The sequence below is a fragment of the Nerophis ophidion genome, linkage group LG16, assembly GCF_033978795.1.
Source record: "Nerophis ophidion isolate RoL-2023_Sa linkage group LG16, RoL_Noph_v1.0, whole genome shotgun sequence".
Taxonomy (NCBI): domain Eukaryota; kingdom Metazoa; phylum Chordata; class Actinopteri; order Syngnathiformes; family Syngnathidae; genus Nerophis; species Nerophis ophidion.
Window position 1 is genome coordinate 28065224 of NC_084626.1, and position 25124 is coordinate 28090347.

Below are 25124 nucleotides of genomic sequence, written 5' to 3' on the forward strand. Positions count from 1 at the left end.
CTGTCAGCGATCAATTCAAAGGGTTAACAGACCTAATCACTTTTTCATCATTTAAAATGTGTTAATGCTTTTAATTTTCCTTGTTAATTAGCTTTGTTTTATTCATTTTAACATAGGGTTGTCCCGATCTGATACTGATGCTGATTGGTCCGATATAGACATAGACAAAGACAAACTTTAATGATCCACAAGGGAAATTGTTCAACACAGTAGCTTAGTTACAATGATGGAAAGTGTAAAGATGGAAAGGACAATGCAGGTATAAATAGACTAGGTATAGCAATGTAAAATATAACATATCTGCGAATATATACAATATATACTTATCATGTGTACGGTATATAATATATACAGATATAATATATATATACAATATATACCAAATCAGCCAAAGACAAGTATGGTATTATATCGCTTTGCATCTTAAATTGCTGATACAAGCAATCCTGCTGCATGTTTGCTGGTGCAAAACTTGACAGCCAGTTAACATCTAAATACTTCAATATACACACAATTTGTCTTTTCTCGTATTTTAGTGAAGTCCTTTACAAAAAGTAAACAGTCTATAAGCTACTAGAGCAGGGGTAGGGAACCTATGGCTCTCGAGCCAGATGTGGCTCTTTTGATGACTGCATCTGGCTCTCGGATAAATCTGAGCTGACATTGCTGAACAGGATAAGTAATGAATGATTCCACTTGTAATCATAGTGTTAAAAATAACATTCAAAATATAAAACATTCTCATGCATTTTTATGTTCAAGAAGTTGCGTTAATGGTAAGAAGTAATTTATTTATTATTGGTTAGTGTTGGGCTTGGCCTCCTGGGGGTTTTTCAGACCACCAAGCACTGACATGAGAGCCTGTTTTAGGGTTAAAATATTGTTGTTTTTTTCAATTAGTCTCTCAGCTGCTTTCCAGCAATTGTCTTTTTCTCTTTCGTCCTCACTCGCGCTCTGGCTCCTGCCCCAACCCTGTCTCTCCTCCTGGCTGCTGCTTATAACAGAGCGACAGGTGATTAGATAAAAAGGCCCAGGTGGACCATATACGCACCTATCGCTGATTTCGAGGCCGGTCCTGGCAACATCCCGCTTTGTTGCATGCCCGCAGGCCACGCCCCCTCCACAGTTACCTTCAGAATAACAATGAATAAGAGACCTAATATACTCTTAAAAATGCACGTGTTTCGTTGTGTTCAGGGTTAAAAAAAAATATTATATGGCTCTTAGGGAAATACATTTTAAAATATTTGGCTTCTTGGCTCTGTCAGACAAAAAGGTTCCCGACCCCTGTACTAGAGACTAGCATCTACACAACAGCTAACTAAGCAAACAAGGTAGGAATATTTTATAAGTGTCATTACTTGAACAATATTGCAGTCTGTAACACAACATTTGTATAAAATAATTGAAGTTGCATATCACTTACAGCTATAAGGTCTCCAAGGCAGAAGCGTATTAGAAAGAATCCAGTAACAAACAGTTGCAAAAAACTATTACCACTCCACTTCAACTAGGAGACAACATTTGTGAATTCCAGACAGTAAATAATTAATAGGTTTGTGTTTTTTGTACCTATCATTGGGCTTTGTGTGAATATTTAATGTTAGGAAAATGTTTGATTAAGTAAAATTACCCAAATTATGATATCATATTAGAGCCAATAGTCAGGTTCCTATATCGCAGGGGTAGGGAACCTATGGCTCTAGAGCCAGATGTGGCTCTTTTGATGACTTCATCTGGCTCTCAGATAAATCTTAGCTGACATTGCTTAACACAGGGCCCCACGGCACATTTTAAGAATACAATAAAAGAAAAATTAAAAACATAAAAAGTGGTATAAAAGAGCAAACAGGTGAAATGTAACAAGCAATTGTTGCAATGCTTACTCTTATAACACAAAGGTGCCATGCAGGCTGTTTCTTTCTTTAAAAAATAATAATGAATCAAAATCAATGTCATTTTGAATTATTGACCTATACAAGGCTTCGATTACATCACATTAAATATTCCACTTTGAGATATTTTTTGGGGGAAATGTTGCATATTTTGTGTTTTACCATATAAAAAACTAAGCTGTTTTTTTTTTTTAAAGAAGGGCCTAAATCAAACAAAACATAAACAACAATAAAACTTAAAATTGCCGGATATATCTGAAGTTGATATCAAGATTATTGTGCTAAAAGTAAACAATAAAAAAAAATGTATAATTTATTTTTTAACACTTTAAATAGTAGGACACTTTTGGATCCCCAATTATTTTAGTGTGATTTGTTTTTAAGTGTCATTGCTCAAAAAATAATAATGAATCAAAATCCCAAATTAAGGCTCCAATTATTATATAATCTCAAATATCCCACCTAAAAAAGTTATTGGGTGAAAACATTGCATATTTTGTGGTTTTTCCATTTTTTTTTCTAATGTTGATCTAGAGATTTAAAACTTGCATAATAATAAAAATTATAATACTGAATAATGACACATTTTTTAATATTTATTTGGACCAAAACCCTTTGGGGTCCCCGGGATCATAACTGAGTGGAGGCCTAAATGTATATTTTTTATACATATATTGTATTGGATCGTGAGATCGACAGGCGGATCGGTAATGCGGACGTTGTACCGGTCCGTTGTGGTGAAGAAGGAGCTGAGCCGGAAGGCAAAGCTCTAAATTTACCGGTCGATCTACGTTCCCATCCTCACCTATGGTCATGAGCTTTGGGTCATGACCGAAAGGATAAGAGCACGGGTACAAGCGGCCGAAATGAGTTTCCTCCGCCGTGTGGCGGGGCTCTCCCTTAGAGATAGGGTGAGAAGCTCTGCCATCCGGGAGGAACTCAAAGTAAAGCCGCTGCTCCTCCACATCGAGAGGAGCCAGATGAGGTGGTTCGGGCATCTGGTCAGGATGCCACCCGAACGCCTCCCTAGGGAGGTGTTTAGGGCACGTCCAAGCGGTAGGAGGCCACGGGGAAGACCCAGGACACGTTGGGAAGACTATGTCTCCCGGCTGGCCTGGGAACGCCTCGGGATCCCCCGGGAAGAGCTAGACGAAGTGGCTGGGGAGAGGGAAGTCTGGGTTTCCCTGCTTAGGCTGTTGCCCCCGCGACCCGACCTCGGATAAGCGGAAGATGATGGATGGATGGATGGATGTATTGGTTTTTAAAATAATAATTATGAAAATGGACCCCGCTTGCTCTGATTTTTCAGTGTGCGGCCCTCAGTGGAAAAAGTTTGGACACCCCTGGCTTAACACGATAATTATGAATAATTCCGCTAGTAAGCACAGAGCTAAAAATAACATTCAAAATACAAAACATTCTCATGCATTTTATCCATCCATCCGTTTTTTCTACCAAACTTGTTCAAGAAGTCGCATTAATGGTAAGAAGTATTTGATTTATTATTGGTTAACTTCAGAATAAGAATGTTATTAAAACGAATAAGGGATTTATTATACTCTAAACATGTTGGTCTTACTTAAAAATGCACACATTTAGTTGTATTCAGTGTTAAAAAATATTATATGGCTCTCATGGAAATCCTTTTTAAATATTTGGCTTTCATGGCTCTCTCAGCCAAAAAGGTTCCCGACCCCTGCTATATCGGTATTGTATTGGAAGTGAAAGAGTTATATCGAGACGCCTCTGATTTTAACTCCTTTCCTCCCCAGAATTTTCTACGCAATCAGAATAATAAGAACAACTACAATCTGGTTTGCGAGACACTTCAATTCCTGGACTGTATTTGCGGCAGTACCACAGGAGGTCTTGGTCTGCTCGGACTGTACATTAATGAGAAGAATGTGGGACTCATCAACCAGACTGTGGAAAGCCTAACTGAATACTGTCAAGGTCCCTGTCATGAGAACCAGGTGACCAACACACACACACACACACACACTCACTGAATATACAAGTACAGATGTGGGATTGTCTCTTATTCACACTAGTTGTGTTTTTTCAAACCTAGTTTGTGATCATCAGAGTTGGGTAGAGTAGACAAATTTCCGATTATTATAATATTGCCAAAATATTTTTTTTTTTTGTCCTGTCCAGCTTCTCAGGCAAATCACATTACTTAAATGTGTAAGTGTTCTTGTAAAATTGCGAGTATTATTGAGTAAAACTCCAATTGTTATCATAATATTGCACAAATGATCAGTTTTTCTTGTAAAATATTTACTTGCATTGAGTAGAATTACGACTTTTATCATAATACTAGAAGTATGCATTTTTCGGAGGTCTTAAGAAGGTAACAAATAAAAGAATGTATGGGCGCATGCGTGTTTGTGTGTGAGGAACCGGGAGACCCTACTACGTCATGTACGACAAAATATGCCCATTTCGCAGTCATTTATAATGTTATGACATGGCCAATGTTAGCATATGCACAGCTATACGTTTACCAAACAATCTGTCACTCCTAATTGCTAAATCCCATGAAATCTTATACATCTAGTCTCTTACGTGAATGAGCTAAATAATATTATTTGATATTTTACGGTATTGTGTCAGTAATTTCACACATAAGTCGCTCCTGAGTATTAGTCGCACCCCTGGCCAAACTATGAAAAAAACTGCGACTTATAGTCCGAAAAATACGGTATTTGTCCTTGACTAGGTAGATAACGTTTATCTAGAACAGGGGTGCCCACACTCTTTCTGCAGGCGAGCTACTTTTCAATTGGCCAAGTCGAGGGGATCTACCTCATTCATATACATCATTTATATTTATTTATTTATGAAAGAGACGTTTTTGTTAACAAGTTAAATGTGTTTAATGATAATACAAGCATGTGTAACACATATATATATATATATATGTCTTTCTTTCATGAAGACAATAATATAAGTTGGTACCTGATTCTGATGACTTGCATTGATTGGAATCAGACAGTAGTGATAACGCCCACATTTTCGAATGGAGGAGAAAAAAAGTCCTCCTTTCTGTACAATACCGCATGAAAGTGGTTAGTTTTTGGCTTCTTATTTATCCAGCTTCCATACACTTTACAAGAAAAACATTGGCGGCAAATTCCGTAGCTTGCTTGATTGACATTCACAGCACCTGAAGGTCTTGTGAAATGACGCTGGCTGCTGCAAGATCCTTATTAAGAAAAAATGACCGAGAGGAAGGCCAGAAACACTTTTTATTTCAACAGACTCATGCGCCGTACCTTCCGTCAGAGTCTAAAGGCCGACTGCACATTTCCTATCTTATATCTAGCTTTGCTTCATGCTGCCTGCGCTCACAAAATAAAGAGTCTCGGAAAGCTAGTATGCACAAGCGATCGCTCAGAAAGCTGGCGTGCACAAGCGATCAAGTGACATCTTGGTGAAGATTGATGATCGCTAATTTTTAGGTCTATTTTTTTAAAAGCCTGGCTGGAGGTCGACTGACACCCCCCGCGGTCGACCGGTAGCTCGCTATCGACGTAATGGGCACCCCTGATCGAGAACATTTTTATTTGATATTAAATTACATGTTGGCATCTCGTTCACACCCTGTCACTGTTTTACCAAACATAATGAATAATCCCGATTAATAACCGTGATTTCAATATTGATGAAAATAGTCTTAATTATTTTGCCCATAATCGTGCAGTCTTATGTGTAAGATTAAACCTTATATATGAACACTATTTGTGTGTGTGTGTGTGTGTGTGTGTGTGTGTGTGTATATATATATATATATATATATATATATATTAGGGGTGTGGGAAAAAATCGATTCGAATATGAATCGAATCGTTTACGTTGTGCGATTCAGAATCGATTCTCATTTTTAAAAAATAGATTTTTTTAGGGGATTTTTGATTTTTTTTTTAATCAATCCAACAAACTACTACACAGTAATACCATAACAATGCAATCCAATTCCAAAACAAACCTGACCCAGCAACACTCAGAACTGCAATAACCAGAGCAATTGAGAGGAGACACAAACACGACACAGAACAAACCAAAAGTAATGAAACAAAATGAATATTATCAACAACAGTATCAATATTAACTATAATTTCAGCATAGCAGTGATTAAAAATCCCTCATTGACATCATCATTAGACATTTATAAAAATAATAATAAAGAACAATAGTGTCACAGTGGCTTACACTTGCATCACATCTCATAAGCTTGACAACACACTGTGTCCAATGTTTTCACAAAGATAAAATAAGTCATATTTTTCGTTCGTTTAATAGTTAAAACAAATTTACATTATTGCAATGAGTTCATAAAACATTGTCCTTTACAATTATAAAAGCTTTTTTTTTTTTTAAATCTACTACTCTGCTTGCATGTCAGCAGACTGGGGTAGATCCTGCTGAAATCCTATGTATTGAATGAATACAGAATCGTTTTGAATCGGAAAAATATCATTTTTGAATTGAGAATCAAATCAAATCGAAATAATCGATATATTATCGAATCGTGACCCAAAGAATCGATATTGAATCGAATCGTGGGACACCCAAAGATTCACAGCCCTATATATATATATATATATATATATATATATATATATAAGGACAAAAAATGCAGTTACGTTTTATGACCAAAAGGTGCCATCTAGCGAAATTTTCACGTGTTTTTTATTTATTCATAGGATTATTTTGTTTCTGTCATATTACTGTGTTTATAATGCTTGCGCTGCATTCATATATACATTCAACTTTCCACTTGAGGTACATGTATACATTTTGAATGTGTTGTTTTTTTAAACAAAAGTAGTTTTCGAAAATTTTGAGCACATTTAAAATGACCGCGATAATAATAACTGTGATCATTTTGGTTACAATAACCGTGATAACAAATTTTCTTTGCATGACATTCCTAGAATAAACCAACTGATTGGTTACATTTGTTAATCTTTTCGTTTACATTAAAGGGAGTAATAAGTGTGTTAAATGTGTGTTAAATCTTCAATTGGATAAAGCTGTTCTTGTGATTATTCAATTTGGCTGTCGTACAGCATAACGAAGGCTTATTATAGGCGACATGCGAACAGACAGTGAAAAAAAAGTTGACCCACAGTCGAGAAATGTGACCCTCCTCCTCAGCACATGACGGCCGTGTCCGCAGGGTGTGTGATTGTTAAATTTACAAGCGTATCGGTCATTAATAGACTGCCTTTGGGGGCTTTTTGAACTGTTTAAATATAGTCTGTTGGAATGCCACAGATCGGCAGACATGGGCTTGCTGTTTCTAAACAGCTGTGCTGCACTAATTACACAAACTTCTGGTTTTATCCGTGAAGGACATAGTTGATTACCATGTTTTAAAGCCTCCAATACATTTGTTTACTACACTCTGCACACACAATCACATTAATTTACTCGCTGGACCTACATGAGAACTTAGTGATTTCGACAGCAAGATTAGATGATGTGGCTAAAGCTTATGGAATTGAACTAAGCACAGAAAAGTGCAAAACAATGACAATGGGAAGTGCTTCTGACATACCAAGCCAAGGATTCTCCATGGGAGAAAAACTACACGAGGAAGATGAAAACGTCTAGTATTTTGGTGCCACCATTAAAGTTAAAGTACCAATGATTGTCACACACATGCTTGATGTGGCGAAATGATTCTCTGCATTTGACCCATCACCCTTGATCACCCCCTGGGAGGTGAAGGGAGCAGTGGGCAGCAGCGGTGCCGCGCCCGGGAATCATTTATGGTGATTTAACCCCCAATTCCAACCCTTAATGCTGAGTGCCAAGCAGGGAATTTTTATAGTCTTTGGTATGACTCGGCCAGGATTTGAACTCACGACCTACCGATCTCAGGGTGGACACTCTAACCACTAGGCCACTGAGTAGGTTACAGCTTATGAGAAGTCTGTCAAAGAGATCAGGACAAGAGTCCCCAGAGCACTGTAGTCTCTGACACAATTAACCGATTAATAAGAGCAACAACATCTCAACAAGCACCCAAGTCCACTTCCTTTGTTCTGTTGTCTTCTCCACCGTCCTCTATGGCTGTGAAAGCTGGACACTCTGCAAGCTTAGAAAAGAGGATCCAGGCTTTTGAGATGAAATACTATCGTCGTCTCCTAAGAGTCCCAAACACAGCTCATACAACCAATAAATACATCAGAAGTGAAATAACGACAGCCATTGGAGTCAACAAACATCTTCAAAATGTAAAAATCTGCAAACTTTCCTGGTTTGGCCACATTACAAGATCAACACCAAACATTGCGCAAACCATCCTTTAAGGATCTGTGGCGGGAAAGCAAAAACGAGTTCACCGCTGAATGACTTGGAGAGATAACATCAAAACATGGACAAACATGTCATTCTACCAGCTTCTGGATATTGCCAAATACCGACAGGTGGAAGGATTGTTGTATTGTATCTCATCTGCTACTCCCCTACAATCTTCTAGGTCAGTGGTTCTCAACCTTTTTTCAGTGAACATTTTTTTAATTCAAGTACCCCCTAATCAGGTTGAAAAAAAGAGATAAAGAAGTAAAATACAGCACTATGTCATCAGTTTCTGATTTATTAAATTGTATAACAGTGCAAAATATTGCTCATTTGTAGTTGTCTTTCTAGAACTATTTGGAAAAAAAGGTATAAAAATAACTAAAAACTTATTGAAAAAAAAAACAAGTGATTCAATTATTAAAAAAAAGATATCCACACATAGAAGTAATCATCAACTTAAAGTGCCCTATTTGGGGATTGTAATAGAGATCCATCTGGATTCATGAACTTCATTCTAAACATTTCTTCACACAAAAAAAAATCTTTAACATCAATATTTATGGAACATGTCCACAAAAAATCTAGCTGTCAACACTGAATATTGCATCGTTGCATTTCGTTTCACAGTTTATGAACTTACATTCATATTTTGTTGAAGTATCATTCAATAAATATATTTATAAAGGATTTTTGAATTGTTGCTATTTTTAGAATATGTTCCAAAAATCTCACGTACCCCTTGGCATACATTCAAGTACCCCCAGGGGTACACATACCCCCATTTTAGAACTACAACTAAAACACTACACACATCCCAAAACCCATGCTTACATTGAGTGGAGTAAGTACAAAAATACAAGTGATACTGGCTTACAAGGAAATACATTTGAATAAACACTGTAGATGACTTATAACAGTGATGCTTTTGTTAATGCATATGAAAGTAAAACTCCACGGATTAACTAGCAATAGCATTCATGTGTATTATTTTTAGTTGAAAGTGTGGCATCAGTTGTATACATTTGTTTTCCCCATGCATCTAATTACAATGTATTGTCATTTGTTTATTTTGGAGCAGACTGCGTAGTCATACATTTCAACCCTTACATTTGCTTTGACGGGAAGGCCTGTATTTTGCCCTCCTTTTCCGGTGCCCGACCGATAAATTATTTTTTTTCTCGGTTACTACCGGAGCAGCACGACTTCTGGTCCACAGGTGTCAAACTCAAGGCCCGGGGGGCCAGCCACTTAATTTTATTTGGCTCTCGAAGCCCTCCAAATAATATGTATCAATAAAGTACTGTAACTTTTCTTACTGCAACTCGGTATTCTTCTTCCTCTAAACACGACGAGTTTTTATACCAAAATGGATACATGGATGATACAGCAGAGGATTGGGAGAATGTCATGTAGTCAGATGAAACCAAAATAGAACTTTTTGGTATAAACTCAATTCGTCGTGTTTGGAGGAAGAAGAATACTGAGTTGCATCCCAAGAACACCATACCTACTGTGAAGCATGGGGGTAGAAACATCATGCTTTGGGGCTGTTTTTCTGCTAAGGGGACAGGAGGATTGATCCGTGTTAAGGAAAGAATGAATGGGGCCATGTATCGTGAGATTTTGAGCCAAAACTCCTTCCATCAATGAGAGCTTTGAATGGTTGACCAAATACTTATTTTCCACCATAATTTACAAATAAATTCTTTAAAATTCCTACAATGTGAATTACTGGATTTTTTTTTCACATTCTGTCTCTCACAGTTGAAGTGTACCTATGATGAAAATTACAGACCTCTGTCATCATTTTAAGTGGGAGAATTTGCACAATCGGTGGCTGACTAAATACTTTTTTGCCCCACTGTATACTCCGGAGCGACTTTATACTAAAAATACGGTATATTGGCAATAATTTGTAAGACAATATGTCGTGCAGCAAAATGTGTATCGGCCCAGGTATAGTCGTAACAGAACAAACACGCACAAAGTCAGGCCAAAACAAAACAACACAAAATCAAGGTTAGAAAGCCAGTAAAATAACACAGTTGCAGCACATTGGCAGGTGCAGTGAGAAATTCTGCTACAGAGCTACATTTTCCGGAAAAAATACCCTTATTTTCAAATGCAAAAGTTGACACATCAGTGCAGCATTTTAACATTTGTACCTTGGTCTTAATGCTAGACCGGCTATTTAAATCCCTATAGTCAACTCATTGGATTTCATGAGTCATTGTATGTTTGTGTTTTTCTATGTACTCAATATGGTCACACATCTGCCATTGATAAATGGATTCATGTCAATAATTTCAGTGTTGATGTTTAAATTTCTCTTTATTTTCCTTGCAGAACTGCATTGCCACACATGAATGTAATGGTATTGACATTATCATAGCTCTTATCCTGAATGACATTAACCCCCTGGGAAAGAAGAGGATGGACTTGGTGTTGGAACTAAAAGTAAGTGATTTATTTATTTATTTATTTATTTATTTCAGCCTGGTTAGTCACCCTAGTGCAATGGTTCCCAAACTTTTGCAGGCTGGCGCCCCCATTAGCTCCCCCCCACGGAATCCCCCCCCCCCCCCCCCCCCCCCCACACACACACACACACACACAGACACATATGGAAACAAACACTCTTTCTTGATATTTGGTATGCTGCAATTTGAAAAGAGAAAGGTTAAACACAAATGTGTATTTCACAAATAAAACCCATTTTGTAAACCAATTTATTTTTTAGCAGTTTTAACTGTTTCAGCAACATAGAATTAATATTAATGGTATGGATGTGCTTGGTGCAGGGACATAAGCCACCCTCGCCACCCACACAATGACACGCATTTAAATAGACCTCCTTTTTAGACCAGTTGATCTGCCGCTTCTTTTCTTTCTCCTATGTCCCCCCCTCCCTTGTGGAGGGGGTCCGGTCCGATGACCATGGATGAAGTACTGACTGTCCAGAGTCGAGACCCAGGATGGACCGCTCGTCGGACCCAGGATGGACCGCTCGCCTGTATCGGTTGGGGATATCTCTACGCTGCTGATCCGCTTGAGATGGTTTCCTGTGGACGGGACTCTCGCTGCTGTCGTGGAGCACTATGGATTGAACTTTCACAGTATCATGTTAGACCCGCTCGACATCCATTGCTTTCGGTCCCCTAGAGGGGGGGGGTTGCCCACATCTGAGGTCCTCTCAAGGTTTCTCATAGTCAGCATTGTCACTGGCGTCCCACTGGATGTGAATTCTCCCTGCCCACTGGGTGTGAGTTTTCCTTGCCCTTTTGTGGGTTCTTCCGAGGATGTTGTAGTCGTAATGATTTGTGCAGTCCTTTGAGACATTTGTGATTTGGGGCTATATAAATAAACATTGATTGATTGATTGATTGATATGCACACACACACACACACACACACACACATGCACACACAGGTAGAAAGTCATATACATTCGTAACAATATATATCAGTGAATGCACCACCCTAACCAGCTCAACACAACACAACACGGCGTGTTCTGGCGAGTCCCCAATTTCATGTTGACTTGGACTCAAGATGATGTTGACCGCCAGAATGCGGTTTTTATTATAAGATAAAATTCTGAACATTACAAGCTTGAAATTACAAACCTGAGCTTTTGCTTTTGTAGTCTATGCTGTCGGATCTGACTGGGCACAGCGGCGTGTGGTAACCGGACCCTGATGCGTCGTCCACTGACTCGTCCTGCTGCACGTGTTGTGTACAAATCGTCAAACAAACGTTCGAACTTCTGACTTCGACTTCGGACTGCCGCCCCCCTACCGCCCCCTTCTTCCTCACCGCCCCCCCCAGATCTTTCCAGCGCCCCCAGGGGGGGCGGTACTGCCCACTTTGGGAACCACTGCCCTAGTGGAAGTGCATAACAAATAACGCAGAGATGTCAAACATGAGGCCCGTGAACAGGTTCAATGAGTTTGCTTAGTGTAAATTGAGCTGCATTTTTTTAATTAAAGAAACTGCTGTTTTAAATGTGTCCACTGGATGTCGCAATGTCATTTCGTTAGGCAAGCAAATAGTTTATATGGGGGCGAGCAAGAGGTAAACGGTAAAGCTTGAATGCGACTTCTCTCCCTCGACCAAAAATAAAACAAACAGAAGTAAAATAACAATTGGTAATCCCACTTAAAATACTGCATGAGACCATGCACATTGATATAGTTCTGTGAAAATAATTATCTACTCTGCAGATTTTAAAAAAGTGAACAATGTGTGATTTGCTGTAATTCAATCAATCAATCAATCAATGTTTATTTATATAGCCCTAAATCACAAATGCCTCAAAGGACTGTACAAACCACTACGACTACGACATCCTCGGAAGAACCCACATAAGGGCAAGGAAAACTCACACCCAGTGGGCAGGGAGAATTCACATCCAGTGGGACGCCAGTGACAATTATGACTATGAGAACCTTGGAGAGGACATCAAATGTGGGCAACCGACATTTGAGCAATGGATGTCGAGCGGGTCTAACATGATACTGTAAAAGTTCAATCCATAGTGGCTCCAACACAGCCGCGAGAGTTCAGTTCAAAGCAGATCCAAGACAGCAGCCAAAGTCCCGTCCACAGGAAACCATCCCAAGCGGAGTCGGATCAGCATCGTAGAGATGTCCCCAACCGATACACAGGCGAGCGGTCCATCCTGGGTCCCGACGAGCGGTCCATCCTGGGTCCCGACTCTGGACAGCCAGTACTTCATCCATTGTCCTCGGACCGGACAGCGAGGGGGGGACAGAGGAGAAAAAGAAAAGAAGCAGCAGATCAACTGGTCTAAAAAGGAGGTCTATTTAAAGGCTAGAGTATACAAATGAGTTTTAAGGTGAGACTTAAATGCTTCTACTGAGGTAGCATCTCGAACTGTTACCGGGAGGGCATTCCAGAGTACTGGAGCCCGAACGGAAAACGCTCTATAGCCCGCAGACTTTTTTTGGGCTTTAGGAATCACTAATAAGCCGGAGTCTTTTGAACGCAGGTTTCTTGCCGGGACATATGGTACAACACAATCGGCAAGATAGGATGGAGCTAGACCGTGTAGTATTTTATACGTAAGTAGTAAAACCTTAAAGTCACATCTTAAGTGCACAGGAAGCCCGTGCAGGTGAGCCAGTACAGGCGTAATGTGATCAAACTTTCTTGTTCTTGTCAAAAGAATTCTGTCAGTCTTTTATTTATTTTCTTTTGGGTTTGTTAAAATTGTTCACACATTGCACAGCTTTTATTTTTCTACCAATACACAGTGATGCCTACAAGGCAGGGAGTAACTCTTGAATAGTTTCTACCTCATTTTGTTTGGTTTGTTGAGTTAGCACAGGATTAAAATGTATACATGACAAATGAGTTGGTTGATACATAGATGAGTTATTATTTATGCTTTTAGTTTAGTTTTTTTGTTCAATCCTAGATGGTCTGTGACTTAAATCTGAAGTACTTTGTAGACACACTGAGATTAAGTCTAAATTCATTGTGTTCTTCATCGTGTTTTTGAAACTTCACCAATTTTTTTCCTCTGAATTTTCAACTAACGAAATGTTTCGTCAAGAAGATAATTTGTGATACATACATACTGTGGCAGTCTCTCTATGGTGGGTGGGTTCTCCTGAGTCCGATAGATCTTTTGTGAGCCCGGTGTACAGGTTTAAACCAGTTTTTATTGTCATCCACAAGTCTTGTTTGCTTTTCAGCAATATATACTTTAGGCCTTTTCAGTCCAGTGTGTCTCTGCTCTCTGGCTCTGTGCGTGTGTCTCTCTGCTCCAACTCCCAATCACGTGTCTCGTCCGGCTGCTGCTCATAAGTGCGACAGGTTATTAGATAACAGCTGGGCAATCGACTCACCTGCCGCTGTCTTCAAAGCCGGTCCTTACACACCCCGCTCTGCGGCAGGCCGCGCCCCTCCTGTTCTATTTTGGGCCAAAGTAAAACAAAGAAAACAATCTAAAGTTGTTGTAGGTATATTAAGTTATTATGCCATCATTTTACTCATCCCGCCCACGTGGGAACAGATTTCCCTCCACGCAGTCCCTGAGCTAAAATGAGTCTGACACGCCTGATCCAACTAATCCGCATCATCCTATGAAGAAAATAAAATGTTGTTTATTGGCGGTTGAAGCTTGTTTTGCACCCTGCTATCAGTTTACCGGTTTTTCACATGTTGCCAGACATTTTGAGAGATCCTTTGGAATGATCTGTCTGCACTCCTCCTCAAATTATAGTATATACAGTATGTTCTAAACCAGGGGTCACCAACACGGTGCCCGCGGGCACCAGGTAGCCCGTAAGGACCAGATGAGTCGCCCGCTGGCCTGTTATAAAAATAGTTCAAATAGCAACACTTACCAGTGAGCTGCCTCTATTTTTTACATTTTATTTATTTACTAGCAAGCTGGTCTCGCTTTGCTCAACATTTTTAATTCTAAGAGAGACAAAACTCAAATAGAATTTGAAAATACAAGAAAATATTTGACAGACTTGGTCTTCACTTGTTTAAATAAATTCAGTTATTTTTTTACTTTGCTTCTTATAACTTTCAGAAAGACAATTTTAGAGAAAAAATACAACCTTAAAAATGATTTTAGGATTTTTAAACACATACACCTTTTTACCTTTTAAATTCCTTCCTCTTCTTTCCTGACAATTTAAATCAATGTTCAAGTAAATTTGTTGTTTAATTGTAAAGAATAATAAATACATTTTAATTAAATTCTTCATTTTAGCTTCTGTTTTTTCGACAAAGAATATTTTTTTAAAATATTTCTTCAAACTTATTATGTTAAAATTAAAAAAAAATATCCTGGCAAAACTAAAAAATCTTAGGAATCAAATTTAAATCTTATTTCAAAGTATTTTGGATTTCTTTTAAAATTTTTCTTCAGGAAAATCTAGAAGGAATAATGATTTGTCTTTGTTAGAAATATAGCTTGGTCCAATTTGTTGTATATTCTAACAAAATGCAGATTGGATTTTAATCTATTTAAAACATTCCATCAAAATTCTAAAATTAATCATAATCAGGAAAAATTAGTAATGATGTCCCATAAATTATTTTTTTTATTTTTTCAAAAAGATTTGAATTAGCTAGTTTTTCTCTTTTTTTTCGGTTGAATTTTGAAATTTAAAGAGTCGAAATAGAAGATAAACTATTTTTCAAAATGTTCTCCTCTTTTAAACCGTTCAATTAAGTGTTTTTTTCATCATTTATTCTCTACAAAAAACTTTCCGTAAAAGGAAAAAAAATGTACGACGGAATAACAGACAGAAATACCCTTTTTTTTATATATATACATTTATTTTTTAAAGGTAAATTGAGCAAATTGGCTATTTCCGGAAATGTATTCAAGTGTGTATCAAACTGGTAGCCCTTCGCATTAATCAGTACCCAAGAAGTAGCTCTTGTTTTCAAAAATGTTGGTGACCCCTGTTTTAAATCATATTATTTATATATATGTTGCAACTGTACAACAGTGAAAGATATTGCTGTTTTTCCCCTATTATTGTGTAACGATGACCACATTTAATTAACCACATAACAATGAGACATTCTTGTTTTTATTTATCAGGCGTGAAATACATGAGACAGAACAAGCTTTTTTTTGTAAAGTCTCAGTTGAAGTCCAGGCTCTCCTGTGCCATTCTGTTTATTGCATGTTTTACCTTTTATGTGCACTATTGCTGCAGAATGACATATGCAAAACATATGTTAATTAATGTGAGGCTTGTCATATACTTGATCATCCATAGAATAATGCCTCCAAGCTGCTTCTTGCCATCATGGAGAGTCGCCATGACAGTGAGAATGCAGAGAGGATACTGTACAACATGAGACCTAAAGAGCTGGTATGTGGGTTAAACCATACAAGTCCTTGTGGTTTTTACATATAACATGTTGATTACTTCTGACACGATATCCATGCAGGTTGAAGTGATCAAAAAGGCCTACATGCAGGGTGAAATAGAGGTAGAAGAGCCTCAAGAGGGTGAGGAAGCAGAAGAGGAACATTCTGCATCGCCACAGAATGTTGGCCACAATATCTACATCTTGGCACATCAAGTAAGCGAGTCTGCACATGCATGGCCACATGACACGCATATACTGTGACATTTCCTCATTGCTGCTAATTATGTGTGATACCTCCCATCCTGCACATCAAGTATTGCACTGCTGACTACCAGAATATCCATTTGTGTAGTACACCGTTAATGCCAGTTAAAGTTTATTACCACCCACGGACAAGCATCACCTCACAGCCACGTGATTAATCAAACATACTTGGGTTTGAAAAACAATTTTTATAATCTGCTGTGTCCTTTTTTTAAATGTGAAAAGGCGTCTACAGTGTGTAGTCAATTTATGTAAGGCAAAAAATATGGTGGGTTTTCACACTTTTTTTTTTAACTCTAGTGCAGTGGTTGTTAACCTTGTTGGAGGAACCGAACCCCACCAGTTTCATATGCGCATTCATCACACCCTTCTTTAGTGGAAGATGTTTTTTTATTTAATTTTTTTTTCAAATGCAAGACAGTTATGTTTTTTTTTTACTGGTGCACAAAATGAACCATGCATGAACATCACCTTGTTCAAAGAACAAAACCAACACATTGCATGAACTTACAACAAATTTCACACCTGCAAATCTGATGGAAAATTAGAGGTAACATTGTTTGGGGGTATTATCCATGATACGCGGATAAGGAGAAGTTTTATTGACACGATGAGTCGGGTGTTGTCTTGACCTCCGCGGCACAGGCTCCACCGAACCCCTGAAACCGACTAGCCGAACCCTTAGGAACGGACCCAGGTTAAAAGGGAACATTATCACAATATCAAAACAATAAAATCAGTTCCCAGTGGCTTGTTTTATTTTTCAAAGTTTTAAAAAAAATTTTACACCTCCCGGAATATCCCTAAAAAAAGCTTTAAAGTGCCCTATTTTCGCTATTTGCGATGTGACTGTCCATTTCCCTGTGACGTCATACAGGGCTGCCATCCATCCATCCATCCATCCATCATCTTCCGCTTATCCGAGGTCGGGTCGCGGGGGCAGCAGCCTAAGCAGGGAAGCTCAGACTTCCCTATCTCCAGCCACTTCGTCTAGCTCTTCCCGGGGGATCCCGAGGCGTTCCCAGGCCAGCCGGGAGACATAGTCTTCCCAACGTGTCCTGGGTCTTCCCCGTGGCCGCCTACCAGCTGGACGTGCCCTAAACACCTCCCTAGGGAGGCGTTCGGGTGGCATCCTGACCAGATGCCCGAACAACCTCATCTGGCTCCTCTCCATGTGGAGGAGCAGCGGCTTTACTTTGAGTTCCTCCCGGATGGCAGAGCTTCTCACCCTATCTCTAAGGGAGAGCCCCGCCACCCGGCGGAGGAAACTCATTTCGGCCGCTTGTACCCGTGATCTTATCCTTTCGGTCATGACCCAAAGCTCATGACCATAGGTGAGGATGGGAACGTAGATCGACCGGTAAATTGAGAGCTTTGCCTTCCGGCTCAGCTCCTTCTTCACCACAACGGATCGATACAACGTCCGCATTACTGAAGACGCCGCACCGATCCGCCTGTCGATCTCACGATCCACTCTTCCCCCACTCGTGAACAAGACTCCTAGGTACTTGAACTCCTCCACTTGGGGCAGGGTCTCCTCCCCAACCCGAAGATGGCACTCCACCCTTTTCCGGGCGAGAACCATGGACTCGGACTTGGAGGTGCTGATTCTCATTCCGGTCGCTTCACACTCGGCTGCGAACCGATCCAGTGAGAGCTGAAGATCCCGGGCTGCCAATACAAACAACATGGCGGTTTCCACAGCAAGATATAGCGACATTAGCTGGGATTCAGACTCGGATTTCAGCGGTTTAAGCGATTCATCAGATTACGCATGTATTGAAACAGTTGGTTGGAGTATGGAGGCAGATAGCGAAAACAAAATTGAAGAAGAAACTGACGCTATTGAGCGAATAGCTATTGACGCTATTCGGCCATAGCATGGGTGTACCTAATGAAGTGGCCCATAGCATGGCTGCCTTATTAGCATCGCCGGTAAAATGTGCGGACCAAACGATCAGGACTTTCGCATCTTGTGACACGGGAGCAACTTAAATACGTCGATTGGTAAGTGTTAGTTTCGCATTAAATGTGGGTATCTAGTTTCAAATGTACATACAGCTAGTGTAAATAGCATGTTAGCATCGATGAGCGTAGCATGTTAGCATCGATTAGCTGGCAGTCATGCTGCGACCAAATATGTCTGATTAGCACATAAGTCAACAACATCAACAAAACTCACCTTTGTGATTTCGTTGACTTAATCGTTGCAAATTCATCTGCAGGTTATCCATACATCTCTGTGCCATGTCTGTCTTAGCATCGCCGGTCAAATGTGGAGACACTCTGGCAAATTCAATGGGGGTCTGGCGGCAGATTTCTTGCCAGTGGTGCAACTTGAATCCCTCCCTGTTAGTGTTGTTACACCCTCCGACAACACACCGACGAGGCATGATGTCTCCAAGGTTCCAAAAAATAGTCGAAAAAACGGAAAATAACAGAGCTCAGACCCGGTGTTTGTAATGTTTTGAATATGAAAATGGCGGGTGTGTTACCTCGGTGACGTTACATTCTGACGTCATCGCTACAAGACCGATAAACAGAAAGGCGTTTAATTCGCCAAAATTCACCCATTTAGAGTTCGAAAATCGGTTAAAAAAATACATGGTCTTTTTTCTGCAACATCAAGGTATATATTGACGCTTGCATAGGTTTGGTGATAATGTTCCCCTTTAAGAACTACTGCTCTAGTATAAATTGCTAATCATTAAAACATCTGAAAATGAACCCGACTTTTTTTTTTATTTGCCTATCATTTACAGTCCTTGTGTAAGACAAGCACACACATGTTTTTAAATGGTAAATTGGTTAAACTTGAATAGCGCTTTTCGACCTTCAAGGTACTCAAAGCGCTTTGACACTATTTCCACATTCACCATTTACACACACATTCACACCCTGATGGAGGGAGCTGCCATGCAAGGCCCTAACCAGGACCCATCAGGAGCAAGGGTGATGTGTCTGTCTCAAGGACACAACGGATGTGACGAAGTTGGTAGAAAGTGGGGATTGAACCAGGAACCCTCAGGTTGCTGGCACCGTCACTCTCCCAACTGCGCTACGCCGTTCCCAATTACCGTATTTCCTTGAATTTCTGCCAGGGCGCTTATTAATTTAAAACCTCTTCTCACTCCGGCGCTTACCAAAGGCATGCGTCAAAGGCAAGCATCACTAATAATTTTAAAAACTCTTCTCACTCCGGCACTTACCAAAGGCATGCGGTAAATTTAGGCCTGCGCTTAAAAATTTTAGTGTGACGTAAGGATACCATCATGAAAAGCACATTTAATAAAAAAAAACTTTATTATGGTCTTACATTTACTTATAAATGAAGTCCATGCGCAGCTCTTTCTGATCAAAAGCATCGATAACTTGTTTATAGGAGTCTTCCTTATCTTTCTTCTGTTTTAAAAGTCTCTCTGTCTCAATGGAGATCTTCCTTTATTACCTCCTGCTTTGATTGAAAGTCCAGTTTAGAAAACTGTTTCATTTTAGATATGTAATCCTCCATGTTAAAAGTGCAAGCGGGAGGAAAAAATAAAAGATCGCTGCACACTCTTGCTGCTTGTTGTCACTTCTTCTGCAGCCGAGTAGTCGCAAGAAGGATCACTAGCGCCCTCTACCACCAGGAGGTGGGAGTCATGTAATGACTCATTTTGGACACACGCAGCTATGGTATATTAATAAAACATAGCTGCTTACTGTTCTTTTTAGCATATTCAATAGCTTGGACCTTCAATCCTACTTGGAGCGGCATAGCTCGGTTGGTAGAGTGGCCGTGCCAGCAACTTGAGGGTTGCAGGTTTGATTCCCGCTTCCGCCATCCTAGTCACTGCCGTTGTGTCCTTGGGCAAGACACTTTACCCACCTGCTCCCAGTGCCACCCACACTGGTTTAGATGTAACTTAGATATTGGGTTTCACTATGTAAAGCGCTTTGAGTCACTCGAGAAAACCGCTATATAAATATAATTCACTTCACTTCACTACTGAATAGCTCTTAATCTTCTTCCCTTTATGCGATTTCAAATTATTGAAATCAGCCTCCTCCTTTTTGAAAATGATGACAGGTGAAGTGTCACTCGTGACGTGACGAGTTTGACCCGGCGGAAAATCTAGGCATATGCTAATTATTTTGCGAAACGAGTTTGACCCGGCGGAAATTCTAGACATGCGCTAATAAGAATAATATTTTGCGAAACGAGTTTGACCCGGCGTTAATCCTGAGCCGGCGGAAATTCCAGACATGCGCTAATAAGAATAATATTTTGCGAAACGAGTTTGACCCGGCGTTAATCCTGAGTAATGCTGAACATGCGCTAATTATTTTACGAAACGGGTTTGACCCGGCGGCAATTCAAGGAAATACGGTAAATGTTTTTACTCATTCTAACTACTGAATAAATGCGAGCAAAAGTCCCAATACAAGGGAACCAATGCTCCTTGCACTATTTTGCCTATAAAGCACTTAAAAACATCCAAACACCCCCATTAAGGTTTTATATAGACACTGTAAGTATATGTGTGATGTAGTGACAGCATACTTGCCAACCTTGAGACCTCCAAATTTGGGAGATGGGGGGCGGGGTTGAGGTGGGGTGGGGGGGTAGGTTAGGGTTTGGTGGTAGCGGGGGTGTTTATTGTAGCGCCTCGGAAGAGTTAGTGCTGCAAGGGATTATGGGTATTTGTTGTGATGTTTATGTTGTGTTACGGTGCGGATGTTCTCCCAAAATGTGTTTGTCATTCTTCTTTGGTGTGGGATCACAATGTGGCGATATTTGTAACAGTGTTAAAGTTGTTTATACGGCCACCCTCAGTGTGACCTGTATGGCTGTTGACCAAGTATGCCTTGCATTCACTTGTGTGTGTCTGTAAAAGCCGCATTTCTTATGTGATTAGGCCGACGCGCTGTTAGTATGGGGGAAAAGCGGACGTGACGACAGGTTGTAGAGGACGCTAAAAGCAGTGCCTTTAAGGCACGCCCCCAATATTGTGTCAAGGTGGAACTCGGGAGAAATTTGAGAGAATAGTTGCCCCGGGAGATTTTCGGGAGGGGCACTGAAATTTGGGAGCCTCCCGGAAAATTTGGGAGGGTTGGCAAGTACGAGTTACAGGCGTATTTATACTATGTTTTTCTACATTTAAACACTTCCTTGTGGTCTACATAAAGGTGGTTCTTGTGTCAAAATATAACATTGCTATATAGTTATTTACATCCCTCCACTTCGACTGCGGTTTCTCCACGGCCACTCTGTTTTCGTTTTTAGCGTTGACATAGCTCGTTCGGACTTTGCGCTAATTTGAATTAGAAATAACAACGGGTTATGCATGTCCATGCACCAACCACGACAAGAGGATAGCGGAAAAAAAATTCCTTTTTAACTACGATGGAGGACGTGGTCAAGGTAACCTGGGTATATTTATACCAAAGAATCAATCAATCAATCAATCAATGTTTACTTATATAGCCCTAAATCACTAGTGTCTCAAAGGGCTGCACAAACCACTACGACATCCTCGGTAGGCCCACATAAGGGCAAGGAAAACTCACACCCAGTGGGACGTCGGTGACAATGATGACTATGAGAACATGATACTGTGAAAGATCAATCCATAATGGATCCAACACAGTCGCGAGAGTCCAGTCCAGAGCGGATCCAACACAGCAGCGAGAGTCCCGTTCACAGCGGAGCCAGCAGGAAACCATCCCAAGAGGAGGCTGATCAGCAGCGCAGAGATGTCCCCAGCCGATACACAGGCGAGCAGTACATGGCCACCGGATCGGACCGGACTCCCTCCACAAAGGAGAGTGGGACATAGAAGAAAAAGAAAAGAAACGGCAGATCAACTGGTCTAAAAAGGGAGTCTATTTAAAGGCTAGAGCATACAAATGAGTTTTAAGGTGAGACTTAAATGCTTCTACTGAGGTAGCATCTCGAACTGTTACCGGAAGGGCATTCCAGAGTACTGGAGCCCGAAATGAAAAAGCTCTACAGCCCGCAGACTTTTTTTGGGCTTTGGGGATTACTAATAAGCCGGAGTCCTTTGAACGCAGATTCCTTGCCGGGACATATGGTACAATACAATCGGCAAGATAGGATGGAGCTAGACCGTGTAGTATTTTATACGTAAGTAGTAAAACCTTAAAGTCACATCTTAAGTGCACAGGAAGCCAGTGCAGGTGAGCCAGTACAGGCGTAATGTGATCAAACTTTCTTGTTCTTGTCAAAAGTCTAGCAGCCGCATTTTGTACCAACTGTAATCTTTTAATGCTAGACATGGGGAGACCCGAAAATAATACGTTACAGTAATCGAGGCGAGACGTAACAAACGCATGGATAATGATCTCGGCGTCTTTAGTGGACAGAATGGAGCGAATTTTAGCGATATTGCGGAGATAAAAGAAGGCCGTTTTAGTAACGCTTTTAATGTGTGCCTCAAAGGAGAGAGTTGGGTCGAAGATAATACCCAGATTCTTTACCGTGTCGCCTTGTTTAATTGTTTGGTTGTCAAATGTTAGAGTTGTATTATTAAATAGAGTTCGGTGTCTAGCAGGACCGATAATCATAATTTGGTGACGTTTTTCCCAACTGGTGACGTTTTTCCCAACTGGTGACGTCACAGGTTGTGCAGAAGTAGGAAGAAAAGCAAGATTATTTTATAAATATCTCCGCAATGCCTCCACGGTTTTATTTCAGATTTTTGGTAATTATGCAGCTCCCAATCACACAACAGCTGGTATCAATGGGTAACAAAAGTTGGTTTTGCATAATAGGGCCCCTTTAATTAGGTCCCAGGCGAAAGAAAAATAAGTAAAGTCGAGCATAAACTCAGAGAGCAACAGTACACTAGCATACAGAAGATGCAATAAACCGGCAAGCAGGGACAGGTGAGGAAATTAGTGCTCAGAAGCAGGGGTAAAGTCACTGCAGAACAAACCAAAATTGAAAGTGCAAGAAAGATCAGTGCGCTCGACAAACAGAGGGGGAAAAAAAAAAAAAAAAAACCAAAATCCGTCACACAGACAGTGACAAATTAGCAATCAAAGACACATTTTGAAACGCTGTCACAAACAACTCAATAGTGCATAGCAAACATTCCAATGCTTGCACAGTGTTGTTTAAATGGGGGAAATCTTTTAAAAAAAAAAAAAGGCAAGTTGAAAGATACTTAATTTAATGCATATTACCACAAAATGAGCAATAAACATGAACGGGAAACATTGTTTTGCTATGACATCCAGGCTAACAACCGAGTAGCAAGTAGTTAGCTAGCTGGTAAAAATTCCAAACTATAGCTTCCCCTTTTCACTTTTAAGAGTAATTTGTTTAATTACAAAACTATTGTGCAAAAGCATAGAAGGCAATTATTGAGAAGGTTAATATTTACAATTTGGCATGCTGTCATTTTAACACTGCTCCATGTGGGACGGCGTGGTGCGGTTGAGAGAGTGGCCGTGCCAGCATTCTGAGGGTTCCTGGTTCGATCCCCACCTTCTACCACAGGGGTCCGGAGCCGCATGCGACTCTTTGGCAACTCTGACGTGGCTCAGCTGCATAATCGCCGACCCCCCAGACTGTTACAGGGGGATTCCGGTGCCTCTCCCGGACATCACCGATTTACACTCGGACTACAACAGTGAGGGCGTGCCGTGATTGGCTTTACTTTTAACGTCCTCTACAACATGTCATCGCGCCCGCCTTTGCGCAATGTTATCTTTGTGACGACCGGACGCATGCATTTCGCTGCTTCCATCGTCACATGTACGAGATTGCAAGTCATACTGGGTGATACAGAGTACACTGAAGGTTGTGATAAAAACAACTTTAACACTCTTACTAATATGCACCACACTGTGAACCCACACCAAACAAGAATGACAAACACATTCCGGGGGAGAACATCCTCACAGTAACACAACATAAACGCAACACAACAAATACCCAGAATCCTTTGCATCCATATTTGTTTTGTACACTGAAGGTTGTGATAAAAACAACTTTAACACTCTTACTAATATGCACCACACTGTGAACCCACACCAAACAAGAATGACAAACACATTCCGGGGGAGAACATCCTCACAGTAACACAACATAAACGCGACACAACAAATACCCAGAATCCTTTGCATCCATATTTGTTGTGTACACTGAAGGTTGTGATAAAAACAACTTTAACACTCTTACTAATATGCACCACACTGTGAACCCACACCAAACAGGAATGACAAACACATTTCGGGAGAACATCCTCACAGTAACACAACATAAACGCGACACAACAAATACCCAGAATCCTTTGCATCCATATTTGTTTTGTACACTGAAGGTTGTGATAAAAACAACTTTAACACTCTTACTAATATGCACCACACTGTGAACCCACGCCAAACAGGAATGACAAACACATTTCGGGAGAACATCCTCACAGTAACACAACATAAACGCAACACAACAAATACCCAGAATCCTTTGCATCCATATTTATGTTGCGTTTATGTTGTGTTACTGTGCGGATGTTCTCCCAAAATGTGTTTGTCATTCTTGTTTGGTGTGGGTTTTACAGTGTGGTGCATATTAGTAAGAGTGTCAAAGTTGTTTATATCACAACCTTCAGTGTAACCTGTATCACCCAGTATGCCTTGCAGTCGTGTTCATGTATCTGCGGAAGCCACGTACAACATGTTGCTGTTCTGGCAAGCAGTTTGTACATGTTGTAGGAGGAGTCAAAGGCAATGGTTTCATAGCACGCCCTTATTATTGTTATATGGGTGACC

At 40.3% G+C, this 25124-nt stretch overlaps 1 protein-coding gene across 17 annotated transcripts in view; it reads left to right on the top strand.

The window, feature by feature from the left end:
• Nucleotides 1-25124, top strand: part of itpr1b (inositol 1,4,5-trisphosphate receptor, type 1b) — a 299908-nt gene that overhangs the window by 196375 nt on the left and 78409 nt on the right. For all 17 annotated transcript variants that reach the window (XM_061874781.1, XM_061874784.1, XM_061874785.1 and 14 more), the window contains 4 exons: nt 3668-3868; nt 10557-10667; nt 15986-16081; nt 16161-16295. In XM_061874781.1, coding sequence (XP_061730765.1) covers nt 3668-3868; nt 10557-10667; nt 15986-16081; nt 16161-16295 — 543 coding nt within the window. The remainder of the gene's footprint in view (nt 1-3667; nt 3869-10556; nt 10668-15985; nt 16082-16160; nt 16296-25124) is intronic.